This window comes from Balaenoptera physalus (genome assembly GCF_965194825.1).
Source record: "Balaenoptera physalus genome assembly, chromosome: 10".
NCBI lineage: Eukaryota > Metazoa > Chordata > Mammalia > Artiodactyla > Balaenopteridae > Balaenoptera > Balaenoptera physalus.
The window spans coordinates 30,913,576-30,930,469 of record NC_138889.1 but is presented as its reverse complement, the minus strand read 5'-3'; the positions used below and the strand labels follow the sequence as shown (position 1 = coordinate 30,930,469).

Genomic DNA, 16,894 nt, shown 5'->3' with positions numbered 1-16,894 from the left:
CTATATCAGCTAACCTTGAGAAAGGGCCATCTATCTCTGCAGAACTTTGAGAGGAGTGCAGTGTGCTCTGCACTAAACAACAGAAAAGCATCCTTTCATTATCCACCGTTTATTATATTAGACCTTGAGATCTTGACCAGGATGTAGTTCAGGACTCTTCCCCCAACCTCGCCCCACTCCTACCACACACACACATCTGTCCCTACAACTTACTTTTTAATATCCTGGAAAGAGGTAGAAACATCTTGTCAAAGTCACTCTTTCAGCGGTGGGCATCTGTGCCTTACCATCTGGCAGCTCAAATGAAAATCGAACCTAAAAGTAAAAGAAGGTCTGTAGATTTTTTTTTTTTCCCTGAGTAGAAGGATTTTCACTTATGCTGGAAAAATTGCAAAAAGTATAGCAAAATAAGTGATAAAAACAAAAAGTTTGTGCCTCTGTACAAATCAGCAATATACATATCTAAGGATGGAATGACCATGCTTTTAAAATCTACTGAATCTAATAGATATGGACACAAGCAAATTAAAGTCCACTCATTTGTCTATTCAGAAAAGAGGGGAGTTACAATAATTGATTGTTTTCTAGGGGGTTTCTAAGTTATAAAACTTGGAACTGGCTTCCAGGTTGGCTGACTCACCAAAGACCCTCAAAACTCATTTGAAATGGAGAGCAGTTTTTAGTAGAAAAACATGTCCAGAGTTGCTCCCTAGGTTTCCAATTAGAACAAACAGGGAAGTAGAGTGTAAGGAGTATCTAACACCTACCTTTCGGAAAATTTCTTCCAGGTCACAAAACCAGGCATATTCTTGAAAATTTTCAATGAGTTTAATAATAAAAAGAGAACCCAATATGGGATGTCGCCAAGAAACATTATCTGTGAAGAAAGCACATTCCAAATTTCATGCAAGGTCTTGCCTGGCCACAAAAATGGAGTCCTAGGATTTCTATTCCAGCTGAGGCAGGCTGTTGAGTTTATGTTGTTTCCTACAGACTGTGTGTCATTTTTAAGTGAATATATTCATCATTTAGTGTGTATATTTTCACTGATACTTGACAATTGTTAAAGTCATATGAAGTATGCTATATAAGGTACAGATATTAGGGCAGCACAGTCTCTGAGTTCAAAGAAACACAAGTCTAGTAGACAAGGAGAGAAAGGCAGAATGGGGTGGAGGGGAGTGACTGGGCTTTGAGAAAGAAATACCTGAGTGTGGATTCCAGGAGTACAACTTAGTGACTTGATAGTTAATTATATGTTCTGAAATGCAATGGCTTTGACTGCAATGGGTAGGGTAATAATTTCTGCCACAAAGATATATTTTCATATTAGACGTAATGTATCACAAGGATCTGGGAGAATATAGGATATGTAATACCCAGTCTATACAAGGTAATCATATTAATAATATTTCAGTTTATCTACTTTATAACTTAATTAAAATCAAATGATACTGATCATAAGGTATTTAGACAAAGAAAATATTAACTAAATATGAAAATGGTACCAACAGAAAAGAAGTACATACCTAGACAAAATTTAAGAGGGAAAGATCATATTCTATTGGAGGAAAAAACAGTCTTATGGAAAAGACATTGGAAAAGAATAATTATACAAAGTAGTAGGGACATAGAAGTTATGAAGCCATTTTAAAATTATGCAAAGGAATATATAAGAAAAGTATCAATAGCTGTGCATTTAACATGGATACATGTTTTAAAAACCTTTTTGCCAATAAACATGGTAATAAAATGTAAAATAGTAATGGATTAATATCCTATCTAAAACTACAACTGTCTTACTAAGCTGGTTCCAGTTAAAGGAAGTAGGTGGGAGAGAGTTGCAGGCTGGTATCTCTGTAAGTTCTTTGTGAAATTAGGTAGGGGATGGTCACTTTTCTTCAGAAGAGCACTATGTACAATGTAATTGGGATTAATACCAGAGAATGTGAAGCTAGGTTTACTTGTGGAAACTGGAGACAACTGAACTGGAGTTTCTATGAATCATCTGGAAAGGAGGGTGAGGAAAGTGAATGAAAAGGAGATAGAAATCACCAAGATGGATGACAAGAAGACAGGGGGCTACAAAGCCTATAATTGCCAGAGGTAAATCACTTGTGGAAGGCTGGGATCAAAGGATTTTAAAAAAATAGTTATGTCTAATATTAAGTCTGCTAAATATACACAAACTGTAAATGTGTGGAGGTTTTGCCTAGTGTCATTGTTTTCAATTGTTGAAAAAAAATTGATTTCTACATCAAGATATAGTCAACACATGAAGTGAGAGAGTGGCCTGGACATATATACACTACCAAATGTAGAATAGATAGCTAGTGGGAAGCAGCCGCATGGCACAGGGAGATCAGCTCCGTGCTTTGTGCCCACCTAGAGGCGTGGGATAGGGAGGGTGGGAGGGAGACGCAAGAGGGAGGAGATATGGGGATATATGTACATGTACAGCTGATTCACTTTGTTATAAAGCAGAAACTAACACACCATTGTAAAGCAATTATACTCCAATAAAGATTTAAAAAAAAAAAGTTATGATCAACACAATGCAAAAGCAGGCTATCTCCTGAGAGATGGCACCTAATTATAGAAAATAATCTGGAAATTAAACTATTTGATCAGAGGCAAGTCTTTAAGGTTGGAAGTAATCAAGAGAATGTTAATGTCCAAGAAATTCCAAAGCATAGTGGATGACTTTTATTTAAACCTTTATATGGAAAGTAACTCAAGGTAAAACCTTGAATTAAGTTACAACATAGAAACATCTTTAATAGTAGCCATCAATTAATGTGTACTTTGTCATGCTCAATATTTCATATTTATTATCTCATTTAATCCTTACAACAATGATATTTGTATTCACATATATTAGCGAGGAATTCAAAGAAAGCCCAGAGAAGCTACATACAGAGTACTAAATGACAGAGTGAAAATATAATTGGCAGTACTCTTAATCTAAAATCTAGACTTAGAATCATTCAGGTTGTTTCTGTTTCATAAACTCCATATTTCTGGTTGAAACAACTTTAACTTAGGGACTCAATATTCTTTGTCTGCTTTTCTCCTTCTCCCTACCCCTTTTATAAATACCACAGTTTTATAATACTTGTCTAGGCAAATTGAACTGTTGAGTGATCCCAACATGTAGACCTTTTTGTATGTGGAGTCAGATTCTAATTTACTTCAGTTGTAGATAAGTTTCTTTTTATTTCTCAGAGTCAAGGAAAATATTTTGCACCATGGGAGTTTACTAGTTACTAATTTAGTAAAAATATATATATATTTGTTTGGTCTCCATGGATAAGGGGAATTGAAGGTGTAACTGAGAGGACGGCTTGAGTTAATCTTCAAGAGTCTCATGAAAATTCAACACAGATATCCACACTCTAATGGATGGTTGTGAGTTTCTGCATTGATAATGCCCACAAACGTGTCTTACACAGATACCCATTACCTGGTGTTGAAGAGCAGAAAGCAATAAAATCCTTCTCTACGTGGGCTTTCTTAATGGCATCATCCTCAAAATCTTCTGGAGCCAATAAGGAACAGTTTCCAGAAGCTTCTACTGAATCTTTTAGCCATACCACCCCTTGATTCTCTGGAAAGACAAGATTTGGTCCCTTGTTACTATCAGTAGTCAAGAGACCTTTCTCCCCTAAACATCTGTTCAACCATATTTACTAATTTATTTGTCATTAGCTTTAATTCACATGCAGATACACACATACCTTTCAAAAACTATCTTTTCAACAACTCTTACCTTAAGAGGCTTATCTTATCTCTCCTAACCATCAAATGAATATATCCCATCCAAGTATCCCAACCAAGTATCAAAGTCTTAAGATTAAAAGTGGTATCTCAGTTGAAAATGGAACAAATATCTTCCAACCAGTAATACAATTCATAGACGCTACAATCTTGTTTGTAATGTCAAAGAACATCTACTGTCACCAAACAAGACTGTAGCCTTTTTTGAGTAGACTCAAAGGAACTGAAAAATACTGGATACATACAGATGATGAGATTAAAACCTCAGCGTCTGTGTTCTAACAGACATCAGTACTCACCACCACGGCAAGCCTGGATAATGATCACCTTGGGTTTGTCTTTCAAACTTGGGCAATTCCAGGTGTTCAAAATTTGAAAGATGGTGTTGACTTTTAATACATCTGGGACTTCTTCAGAGTATTTCTTCCCACAAACGCCAGTCCGGATTCCATGAGACATGAGCACCAGAAAAGTACTATCAGAGGTCCGGTGCTCTGGGCGAGCAGCAAATGACTTCAGCTCTATAGTCATGTCCTGGAAGAGACATACCACTGATTTTGAACTATGTGATTGGTTATCATGGCACCTCGGAATCCAATAAAGAGACATTAAGGATTTCCTGGATGATATGAAAATCAATGAAATACAAAAAGAAAATTTAAGTTTCAATTCACAGAAAGGTGAAGAAAGTGTTATGGGATGCCATTCAGGGATTTCTAGTAGAATGTAAGGGACTTTATTTATTTATTTATTTATTTATTTATTTATTTATTTATTTTTTGGCTGTGGACATTATTGAATTAATAGAACACTTCCCAGTTAAAAGTTTTACCAGATTCTTGCTAAAAGAGTCTAGGTTAGAAGCATGAAGTACCCTACAAGAACAAATTTAGATTTTAGACTGTCAAGAGATTAAGTTTCTGGTTCTACAACCAATCTTTCTAACATTATTTAGGAATATAAAGGGCATGACCATTGTCTCTACATTACGACAGACTTTACCGAAGCGGTGAGATTTTCTTTCACATCCACACTGTACCCCAGACCTTCTAGTAGCATCTTCATGTTTCTGATATCAACATCAGCTCCATCTCTCCTGGGAAGATTTTCAAACTCTGTGTTGCAGATAATGAGGGCAATACGTGTGCGGATTGACCTTTCCATTATTGGGTAAATCTGTAAGAAATGCAGGTTGGATGAACAGTCTTGTTCTCTCTAATTAAATATTCATCTTGAGGGTATAAGACAGCTTCTCCTCCCTTAGTCCTACCCAGAAACCTAATCTCTTGAACCATAGATAAAAACAGGGAGGGAGAATGAGTCCTACCATAGAAGTGGAATGAAATTTGCAAATGCTCATATGGCAGCTGAGCACTTGATTTAATTACTTTTGAGAGGTAGGGCTGTGTGAGATGAACTGGCTTGGAGTCATAATGACTCAATTTTAAAATTTATTCCTTGACTTCCTGGTTTAGCCAAAATAGTTAACAAGCCATGTCTCAGTTTCCTGATCTCTAAAATGGGTTATTTTGAGGGTTCAAGGTGTTATTACTTGCAACTTCCTTAGAACAGTGTCTGATTCATATTAAGTATTAAATAGATACTATTGTTGTTATTATTATAATTATTTACTCAGAGGATTGGACCAAACTTGGAAATCTCTACATAAACCTAGGAATAGGAATCCTTTATGTAAGGGAAGAGTAGAGTGGTTTTCCAGAACCTCTCAAGGAAATTAGCTCTAAGGCAGAACACTGCAGTTTAGAATGGTCTCCAGTGTATATTTCACCCGGATCCTTATGTTCTGAGCACAGCACCTCTGCTGACTTTTCTTTCCATATCCTTTGGGCTGTTTCTAGGGGGCAAAGCTTGAGGTTCCCTCCTGGCCCTGAAGATGCAAGCTTAACTGGGTTGTCCTGCATTGCCTGAGGAGCTGCAAGAGACAAGAAACATTATGAATAATGGCATTCCTGAGTGTTCCATTTGGTGCTCCTCCTAGAATCATCTGTGTGTGAAGCCACGGAGGAGGAAATTAATCTTTAGGAAGACAATCCTGGACTAGTCCTTAGCATCATTAAATGCATCTCTGCTAAAGGAATATATTCCAAGCCAGAGATTTCCAGTGGTGTAATACAGTTATCATATTCCTTCATCTCTTAGAATCAGCATTTCACAAATCTTTTTCATTAAAATAATTGAAAGGGAGTTTTTTAAGGCCATGCATGATAAAATTCTCAGAAAACAATATGTTAGATAAAATAGTTAAGATATAAATGTATTTCAAATAATTGAAAGCTAAGGATAACGGAGGTAGACCTTAATGAATCTATTTCAATGATTTTTTAAAAAAATATATGTTTATGTATCTATTTATTTAGTTATTTATTTTCTTAACAGGCATGATAGTAGGCATTAGAGATTTGAAGGAAAGAAAGAAAGAAAGAGAGAAAAAAAGTAAGAAAGAAAGAAAGTGAGCTTTTGTCTTAACCTTTAAGATCTCTCTACTGTGTGTACATAGAGTGAGAAGGAGAAGATATTGAATACGTGAACTAGAATGAATATGAAATAGAATGATAAATACTAAAATCAAGGTGTACTCTTAGAGAGATTTATAGCACTAAGCATTGATTGCACAAATATATGAGGAAGAGTTTTCACAGTGGTTCATGTGAAAAAAGCCTTGGGGGTTTCTTTGATCACAAGTTCAACGTCATCGAATAATGTGATGTATTTTCTAAAGAAATTAACATAATCTTTGTTTCAAAATAGAAATAAGTTTTCTTGATATTTGGAAGATTCTTTAGAAACTAAACTATTCAAACAAGAAACATATTCAATTTTGAAGAGGAATTTGAAGAAACTGTTGTATATTCAGGTAAGCCAAGGTAGCATGAAGTGTGTTGACTGTGGAGAAAGCAAGAGATAATTAGAATGGATATATCTGAGAAAACTATAGAAATCATTATTATGTGGAAGAAATGTATTCCTTCATAAAGGAGTCTGAAGAACAGTAGACAAAATTAAAGATAAATATTTGGATTTTATTAGAACTAATTTTTCTTATGGCATTTGGTTATATAGTGAGTGTCCCATCCCATGAAATAGCTAAGAAAATATGCACGCTTATCTGATTCACTAGAGTAATTTCTAAACTTGCTGAAATATTTGCTTCTTTGACTTCTAAATTTCTTCCAAATTAAGAGTATTTTTGTTTTAAGAGAAAAGGGTCACTTTGTGATGAAATCTGCCCACAACTGTGGATGAAATACTGTTCCAGAACAAGTAAAGCAGTGATTATTTGGTAAGCAAGAGGCTGGATTCAGACAAATATAAGGTTTGCTAATAAGAAATCTAATGCATATTGACCTTGATTCAATAAAGCTGAGACCAACATTTTCAGGGTAGAGAAATGAAATATTTTTAAGAACTTCTTTGTGATTTGGGACCTAGGTATTTCTTGTGCTACCTTCAATATTGTGTAGAATGAAAAGTTTTTCATTTAAATTTTGTGGCAGAGACTGGCTAGCTGTTCAACAAGACACTTTATTCTTTTTTTCCCTGACACATAGCTGATCTATATTGCCAACCAATCCAGTGACTTAGTGTGACCATATAACTAAGTTCTAGACAATGGGATGCAAGCTGAAATACTGTGTAATTCATCCAGGTCAAGCCTAGCAAAATCTCTCACAAATGATCCCACATACTCTTTCCAATGTCATTAACTTAACTGTTATTACCACAGTTATTCTGACATCATATGTTGCAGATATCAGAGCCATATGATGGAAGAGGCCTAGGTATCTGAATTAACACTTGGAGGAAAGCTGCCTTCTGATGAAAATTGCCCATTTTAGAATTTTTGTGATTTGGGAAAAAAATTTCTGTCATATCTGAGCGATTATAAATATATGTCTGTGTTATAACATTCCATATCATCTTAACTGATACAGATATGTGTAGTGTCATTTCCATCCCTAAATTTATGGCTGGCTTTAATCTGATGGTGGAGCTTCTTAAATGCCTATTCATTCACTATTCATATACTCATATAAGTTCAATAAAAGCAAGACCCTTGCTTGTTTCGTTCATTACTTTCTAAATAGTTTATAGAATAGGGTCTGTAACACAGTTGGCATGTGCTAAATATTTTCTAATGGCATAGCAAATAGCAGTGACTCTGGCCACATTATTCAGTGAAATAGTCTTAACAAATATATGTTCATACACATTACAGGCCAACTTCTATTAAATGGTATCTATAAATAAATCAGATATGTTCAATTTCCTCGTTAAGCTTAAAGTCCTGTGAGGGAAAAGGATGTATTTACTAAAAAAAAATTACAAGAAAAATATATTGAGAGTTATGACTGGAGAATTATGGAACACTGTAGCAATGGGGGCTCTGAAATCTAATTGTAGAAATAGAAATGCAAGGACAGATCTGAATTTGAGAGAGGAATCAATAAAATCTGGCTGCTGCTTGAATGTTGGAAGTGAGGAAGAAGAAAGAGTCTAAGATAATTTCAGGTTTCTGGTTTGAATAACTGGGTGATGGTGGCACCATTAATCAAGATAGAGGAAAGTGGAAGGGAAGCAAGGTGGGGGAAGGATGGCAGGCTATCTCTGGGCCCATGTAGATTAAATGTGTCTGCAGGAGATATGAGTGCATATGTTCAGTAGACACTTAGTGAAGTGTGGCACTCAAGTGGTTAGTCAGGATTTGAGATCCAGATTCAGAATTTTTTGGTATAAACATGATAGTGAAGCTGTAGGAACAGCTCCTGCTAAAGCAGAATAGATTAAGAAGAGAAAAGGGTATAGAATAAATCTGTGAGAATTACTCATAGCCCCCCTCACCCTGGATTCATCCCATTAATCTGTAGTAAATGTCAGGGAAAGTGGGGTTCAAAGAATGTCATTGCCTTGAAAATACCGTTACCTGGGAAAGGAGGAACCACTGCTTGGGATTCTTGTGTATTAAGATAATTTCCAGATTGTGAACCTGAGGAAAGATGAAGGACATTAAAATAGTCACAGTCTCTGAAGATTCTTACCCCAATGTGTTAGACACTCAGCCTCTGTAATCTGCATTTGCCTTACTCACTCAAATCTATTCATATCTACTCTGGGGTCACTATGCATTGTGATTGTCAATTTCAAGGACAAGAATTGAAATTAAATTTATTTAAGGTTTTATAAGGATCTCAATGTAGCAACACACACCTGAGAAACTTATTCCAGAAACTTAAGAATTGGAATGAGCCAACAAATGAAAAATACTCCAAGTTTTTCTCTCATAGTACCTATTGAAGACAAGATTTCCATAGGCAAAATATGGTTCATGTCTCTTTTGTGAATGGAGGAGAGCCATAGGACATCCCACAAAACTTCAAGTCCAAGGCAGCAGGCTGCAGTTCCCCATGTAGACTGCTGGACTAAATTAACCATCAATAAATTCAAGAACATTTTCTGGAGGAGGCCTTGTCATTGCAGTATTGTGTCTGCTAAGAAGTTTTTTTATATCTCTCCCTTTACAGTACATTTAAATATTACATCCAATTATCATATACTAGCGCCCTGAAACAACTGGCAAATAGATGAGGAGGAAACAAGTCATGACAACCCTGACAGAGGAGGCATCATATGACAACTAGGGAGGCAGACTCCAGGAATTAGTTATCACGAGTTGTATAAGTACCTCTAGGGTTCAAGGACTATGAGTTGAAAGAAATATGACAAGGAAGAAGACACTTTGGCTATTGTACAAATATTCTAGACCCTTACTGTTATTGATTGATTGTCTTTAATTCTTGAGGCAGGGGTTAATGTAAAAGATGTATCCAAAAAAAAAAAAAAAACACACACACACAAAGAAATTCAACACAGAAAACATTTGCTGTGTCACTCAGAGGGACACAGGCTTCTCTCAATCCCTAGGAAAATAATGGCTTCTTGCTTTCAAATAACATCTTCTTTGCCTGAATGACTCCCAGAAGCACAAAAGAAACCAGTAACTGTAAGTGCATCAGAGCTCCTGTCTTTTTTTTTTTATGGATGAACTAGGAAACTACAGAAGTGGCAGCTGAGATGGCTGAACCTGTATTGGGCCCTCAGGAAACTAGAGTAGGGGTGCTGGGCCTCCGAGAATGTTCCCCAACAGAGTGCCATGCTAGTGCACAATCTTATTCAAAAGAAAATGCAAGGGGGCAACTAAAAGAGTCTGCTTAAAATCCTTACTTATCTGTAAAAGTTGAAATTATTCTCTGAGTGTTCCACTATCCCTGAAACATATTTTATTCCACCTGGAGAGCAAAATTTTGGAGAGAAGTTGGACAAAGTATTTGATTACAGACCTTAAACCTTTGTGTCTGATGACTACATAAGTTCCTAGGGACCTCTAGGCTTAAACTAACTATTTTAACTAACTAACTAGATAAATCAATAGTGCCTTGCTAGGAGGACTAGAGGATACAGTGTGAAACTTTTCAAGACTGTTCTCATGACCTTCAACAAATGAGCTATGACATACTCAGGATAGGAAATGAGCTTTAATCAAAAGAAGGCCACTAAGGCCAAAAGAACAGGAACAAAGAAGAAAAGAGACAGAGGGGATGCAAAATGACCACTGATATAGAAATGGGGCCCTGAGGCCAGAGGTAGGGAAGTTGTTTGCAAACTAACACGACCAATGAAGAAATCAGATGTTAAGCATAAAGAAACATGGCCTACATGAACTTCAGTCTGAGTCATTGACCCTTACCTGAGGAGAGTCCCAGTGTTCCTGCAAGGAGGGAGTCATCTTCTCTAATATGACTGATGCAAATTTGGCATGCCTGGGACCCTTTTGGAATAACAGAGTCTATCAAAGCTCGGGCCTTATCCATAACTGTAGCATTTTCATCTCTTACTTTCTCCATCTCCGCCTGGTTCAGCACTCTTTTCTCTAATAGTTCATCCAGCAAGCCATTTATTGTACCCATGCCCACTGAATGGACAAACAGATTTCTCTTCTCCTTCAGGACCTTGTCTGTTGGAAACACAAGGATGCCTCAAGTCACAGAAACAGCCTCATTTTCCTTTCATATCAGCAACGGAGAATAGCCTCCTTTAGATTTAATCAATAAAATGTCCCTCCCCACACAGTGTGGTAATCCTGAGGACACCCATATCTCTTATTCTTCCCTCAGTATGCTCACTGAGTGGCTTGAAGACTGAGATTTGCTACCTCCAAGTTAGTACCTGAAAATCAGGGATCATCATAACATACCTCATGTTTATTCAACTGTACATAATAAAATAATGAAATAGTGATTGTCCATTTCCTTTGGGGATGACAACTGCTGGTACCCATTCAATGCCAATTCTGCATCCTCTGTCAGACTATGACATTTAAGAATTCAGTTAAGATTGCAAAATGACAGAAGGATACCAGCCAGTAAAGCCCAGTTCCTTTCTGAACCTTGTCTTCCCTTTTTAAAGACTGTGGGGTCTCTGGGCCCCTTCTCTCCTTCCCTTTGCCCCCACCCCTCCCTCTCTTTGCACTCCCTCTGTTCTGCTCACCTAACATTCACAGAACTTAATTATGGCTTCTGCAAAAGCCAGCCCCTTCCAAAACTATTCTCTCAAGAAAGAAACTCACCGGCCATGGCTTTTCTCTCTTAGCCTTGGTGTGTGGTATGAAACTGAAAGCATGTTCCACCTTCCTTTTCAGCAGGGCGTGTACACATTGCAAAATACCCACGGCACATGCATATATATGCATTTTTTGTTGTTGTTCCAAAGAAATTATCAGATTACTGAAACTTAGACCACATCAGGGAGTGTATCCTTCACCAGAACTTGACTCAGGTCAGGGTAGGAAAGGAATGGGGCTTACAGAATAAGAAAAGAGTGAGAAAGTATATATACAATTAAACTCACATAATAATGAAGTGTAATCTGCAAGAGCAACTCACTCTTTGGTATCTTCATTCATTCAGGCTGCTCTAACAAAATACCACAGACTGTATAAACAAGAGAAATGTATTCCTCCCAGTTCCAGAGGCTGGGGTCTAAGATCAGGGTGCCAGCATGGTTGAGTTGTGGTGAAGTTCCTTTTATGAGTGGCAGACTGCCAACCTCTCACCATTGTCCTCACATGGCAGAAAGGACAAGGTATCTCTCTGGGAATCTCTGTTATAAGGGTTCTGCCCTCATGATCAATTCAACACCCAAAGGTCCCACCTCCTAATACCATCACCTTGGGCATTAGGTTTTGAACATGTGAATCTGGCACAGACATTCAATCTACAGTACTGGGAGAAACTGAAACACTGTGATCCATGGTCCCACCCCATGACTCTGGGCTGTGTGTCCCTGTGAAGCTTTTAGGAAGGGAACTTCCTAAAAGTTCTACTGAAAGAACTTCCTACATTTTCTATTTTTAGGAAGGAAACATTTCTCACCAGAATCAAATCTAACACTCTTCTATTTCAAGTGGCTCTGTTTTGAGGGGCAATGCAGAGATAAAAGCACAGGCTCCAGACTCAGACTGTTGGACTTAACACTTTAACTATCTGTTCTCGGGCAAGGTATAGAACTTTTCTATGCTTCGCTTCCTCTATCTGTAAAATGCTTTCATTAATAGTACATACATACACAGTTTTGAACATTAAGTAGGTGAAAATGCAGAAACTGCATAGAACATTTCTTGACACATGATAAACACACAATAAGTGGTGTTATTATTTATAATATAAATATTTTACACTAGAAAAATAGGCAAGGTTAATTATCTGCAGATTTTCCTTTTATCTTTTGAACATCTCATTTATTCATTCATTTAGCAAATATATATGGATGACCTACTCCATAGCAGACACAGTTCTAGGTGCCAGGGTTTAGCCAAAACAAACAATGGTTCCCTACCCCCCATGGCCTCACATTCAAAATGAAAAGACAAACATGAAACCCAATATATGTAACTAGGATATTCAGAATATGAGATGTGGTAAGTGCTATGGAGGAGAAATTAATTAGGGAAGCAGGTTATGAATGTTGGAAGACTCATTAATACTGAAAATAGAGGAGTCCGGGAAGGCACAAGAAGTCATTGCTTTTTGTAAACACATGTACAATTAATTATCCTAGAAATAAACTCAATGTGGCCAACTTATTTTACATATATTTGATATATTTGATGAAAAATGGGCTAGTAAAAAAATGCAGATATTAGGCCTTCATACTTATCAACTTACTTACTGAAAATACCTTTGGGGAATGTAAATTGGTACAACCAGTATGGAGAACAGTATGGGGGTTCCTTAAAAAACTAAAAAAAAAACTACCATATGATCCAGCAATCCCACTCCTGGACATATATCTGGAAAAAACCATAATTTGAAAAGATACGTGCACCTCAGAGTTCATTGCAGCACTATTTACAACAGCCAAGGCATGGACGCAACCTAAACGTCCATCAACAGAGGAATGGATAAAGAAGATATGGTACATACATAGAATGGAATATTACTCAGCCTTGCAAAAGAATGAAATAATGCCATTTGCAGCAACATGGATGGACCTAGATATTATCATACTAAGTTAAGTAAATCAGACAAAGACAAATATCATATGATATCACTTATATGTGGAATCTAAAAAAATGATAAAATGAACTTATTTCCAAAATACAAACAGACTCACAGACTTTGAAAACAAACTTATGGTTACCAAAGGGAACACGTGAGAGGTAGGGATAAATTAGGAGTTTGGGATTAACATATACATACTACTTTATACAAAATAGATAATCAGCAAGGACTTACTGTCCGTGGGAAACTCTACTCAGTATTCTGTAATAACCTATACGGGAAAAGAAGCTGAAAAAGAATGGATATATGTATATGTATAACTGAATCACTTTGCTGTACACCTGAATCTAACAGAACATTGTAAATCAACTATACTCCAATATAAAATAAAAATTAAATTAACAATTTCTTAAAAATAAAATAAAAAATAAAACACTTTGGGCATTATTACCTTATTATCTTAAGACAATAAAGATCCAGAGTTACTAAAATGTTCTCTGTGTGTGTGTGTGTGTGTGTGTGTGTACATTCACACATGCATGAACTATCTAAATTAAATATTGATAGCTCTATTACTATTGTTTTAAAACTCTGTACAATTACAAATAAACTTGCTTTTTCATGTGGGCACCAGTTTTGCTCCCTGCACTCTAGGCTAAGTGTTAAATTTATTTTAATTAAAAAATTCACTGTGTAGATTTTAATCTAAGGGTTTTCTCAGGGTATTTTTTTAATCTTTACTACTTTGCTTAATTATCCAATCAAGTTTGCAGCACAATCCTGTGCTCCTTGCCACAGGGAGACTTGTTGCAGGGAAGAAAGCAGAAATTACATGTATGTTTTTTCCTTTCCATTTTTATAATTATTTGTTTAGTTTGTTATTTCCCAAGTACCTTAAAGATTTCACATGAGGGTTTCTCCACCAGCCAGGGCCACATAGCACTGAGCTGAAGCATGCTGACATGGCATCCAAGCCACAGAAGGATGGCTAGGCAGTATACTTGGGGATGTAGAACTCTAAGGACATGATCAATTGATTATCCCATTGATCCCTGGAAGCTAAACAGAGAGGCACTGCATAGCATGGGTCCACTGTTTCCACAAAAATGAAGATGCTAAAAACTGGAAATATCCCAAATGCCCATTATAGGTGCTGGAGTAAACAAACTGTATTATATGCATGCACTGGCATACAACAATAAAAAAGTAACAAATTACTTATACATGCAGAAACACGGATGAAAACATTATGCTTTTATTATAACAAAAGGAACCCATATACAATAGATACATACCTTATGATTTCAATTATATGAAGTTCTAAAATAGGAAAAACAAATGTATTGTGATAGAAATCAAATCACTAATTGCCTGAGGGGAAGATGGAAGGAAATTGAGTGCAAAGGGCACAAGGCAACGTTCTGGGGTGATGGATGGAAATGTTCTGCATCTTAATTGGGGTGATGTTATATTACAGTATACATTTGTCAATAATAATCAAATTGTACACTTAAAAGAGATCCACTTTATTTTTATGTAAATTATACCACAATAATATTGAATTTTAAAAACTAAAATCAATTGTTGTAATGATAGACTGGAAAGGATTTTCTTTTCTTGTTTTTCTGGACATTCTTGATCAAGCTCCACAAATCAGTCAAAACTCTGGTAAAAGGAAGAGGTTCCTATAGTGACTGAAATGGAATTATCTACAGTTGGATGGGGATTTGTAGACAGAATGAAAATAATTTATAGGGATAATTTATAGATATGATCAGTTTATCAAAGAAGAAATGTTCCTAGAAAGTAGTAATACATATATAGAATGTTACATAGATAAAATTGTTGTAAAATAAATTAAGTAGCAGTCCAATTGTAAGTAGTGTTTTAAAGGAAGCATAATGATTTAAAAATCCTCCTGTCAGAATTGTCTGTGATAGTCTGTTTGTGCAAAAGTATCATCTTTTAATAAAGGTAGGTAATATGAGAAGCTTTTACACAGAAGACAGAAGATCCTGTGCTTGTGTTCTGGTTGTGCCATTTTCATCCCTTAGAAATCCACTTACCCTCTAAGTTTATCTATCTCTTATTTTTCTTTATATTTTTAGGACATTGTGATTAATACATCTTAGTAAGACCACTAACATGTTATTTTATCTTTTTCTTTGTCTAAAACCTTCCCTTCTGTACAGCATATCAAGATGGATTTTGAGATTCAATAGCCTTGGCATCAACTTCCATTTATTAGCTCTCGATCTTGGATATTTATTTAATGTCTCTAAGCTTCTGTTTTCTCATCTGTATGGGGGAGCTCATAATTATTCTTATTTGTAGGATGGCATAGTATGTGTAAAGACCATGCCACAATGCCTCCCATCTATAGTAGTCATGAGCTATATTCCAAAAGCAAGGTAATGTCAAAATATATTTTGTAAAGTACTTCTAAATTTTTCATATGCCTTATTTTATGGCCTGTCATAACAACTGTATAAGTTAGGTTAAATAGCCACTAATTTTATCCTATGAAGAAGAAAACCAGGTAAACAGTTGATTCAGAGGCTTGGCAAGCACAAGTTGCAGAACTTGGGTGAGAAGCCAGCTTTCCTCCCCACCCAATACTTGCTCTATGTGATGTGCTATGCTTCAGCCTGGACTCCTCAGGAAACATGGAGTGTAAAAACAGAGGATAGAACTATGCACTTGTTCTTATGGAACTGAAGATAATTTGGGGAGATAAAATATAAGCACTGATAAGAATTATAGTGATGATAAGTGAGGGCATCGGATATATCAGAAAAGGATCAATTAAATATGACCTATGACCTGGAACAATCAGGGAAGAGTACACATGCTGGCAGGAGGGATAGTTTTCAGATTGGTAATGGAGGAGAGAGAATGTAACTAATTTATTGAGATATTTCTGTGTTCTAGGTACTGAGATAAGTCCTTTCACCCACTCAACAATACTGGAAAATTATTACTAGTATCCTAATTTTAAAGATCAGAAATTGAGGTGAGTGGATACATCTCTTTGTCAATAGCAGAGTCCATCAGTACAAAATGTAATTTGATTGCTTAACTCTAAAGTCCATGATTTAAAAAACAAAAACAAAAAACTACAGAGAGTAGAAATGTGAGACCAGAGCAATCTGATGGGGAGAATAATATAAATAAAATTTCAAGGCCAAAATCAAGGAAGGAGGGAATTTTTTTAAAAAATTTTGTTTGAATCAAAGGGCATTTGTTTGAGATCAGTCGGAGGTGTGTTTTGAGAGATAGACTGGATCTAGATTATGATGATTTACAACAATCAGCCTCAGTGAGGAATTTAAACTGATGTGACAGGCAATAGGGAGCCAATGTAGCTTCTTGAGTAGGAGAGTCACATGAACATGACTCTAAAGTAGCTATTTTGTATTGAGGGTTTAAGGAGAAATAGACATTGGAATGAGTACTTAATCTATATTGTACTCATTACAGAACACAGACACACAGACGGAAGGCAGCAATATTATACTGAAGCAAAGATTAGAGTTATGCAC

At 36.2% G+C, this 16,894-nt stretch overlaps 1 protein-coding gene across 1 annotated transcript in view; it reads right to left on the bottom strand.

The window, feature by feature from the left end:
* Positions 1-13,470, bottom strand: part of LOC309636409 (uncharacterized protein) — a 37,638-nt gene extending 24,168 nt beyond the window's left edge. Inside the window, 8 exon segments of the mRNA XM_082409583.1 lie at positions 666-877; positions 3,464-3,607; positions 4,077-4,311; positions 4,780-4,992; positions 5,484-5,710; positions 8,720-8,782; positions 10,541-10,807; positions 11,420-13,470. Of these exon segments, the coding sequence (XP_082265709.1) occupies positions 666-877; positions 3,464-3,607; positions 4,077-4,311; positions 4,780-4,992; positions 5,484-5,710; positions 8,720-8,782; positions 10,541-10,807; positions 11,420-11,426 (1,368 nt within the window). The 5' untranslated portion in view covers positions 11,427-13,470.
* Between the last annotated feature and the right edge of the window lie 3,424 nt (positions 13,471-16,894).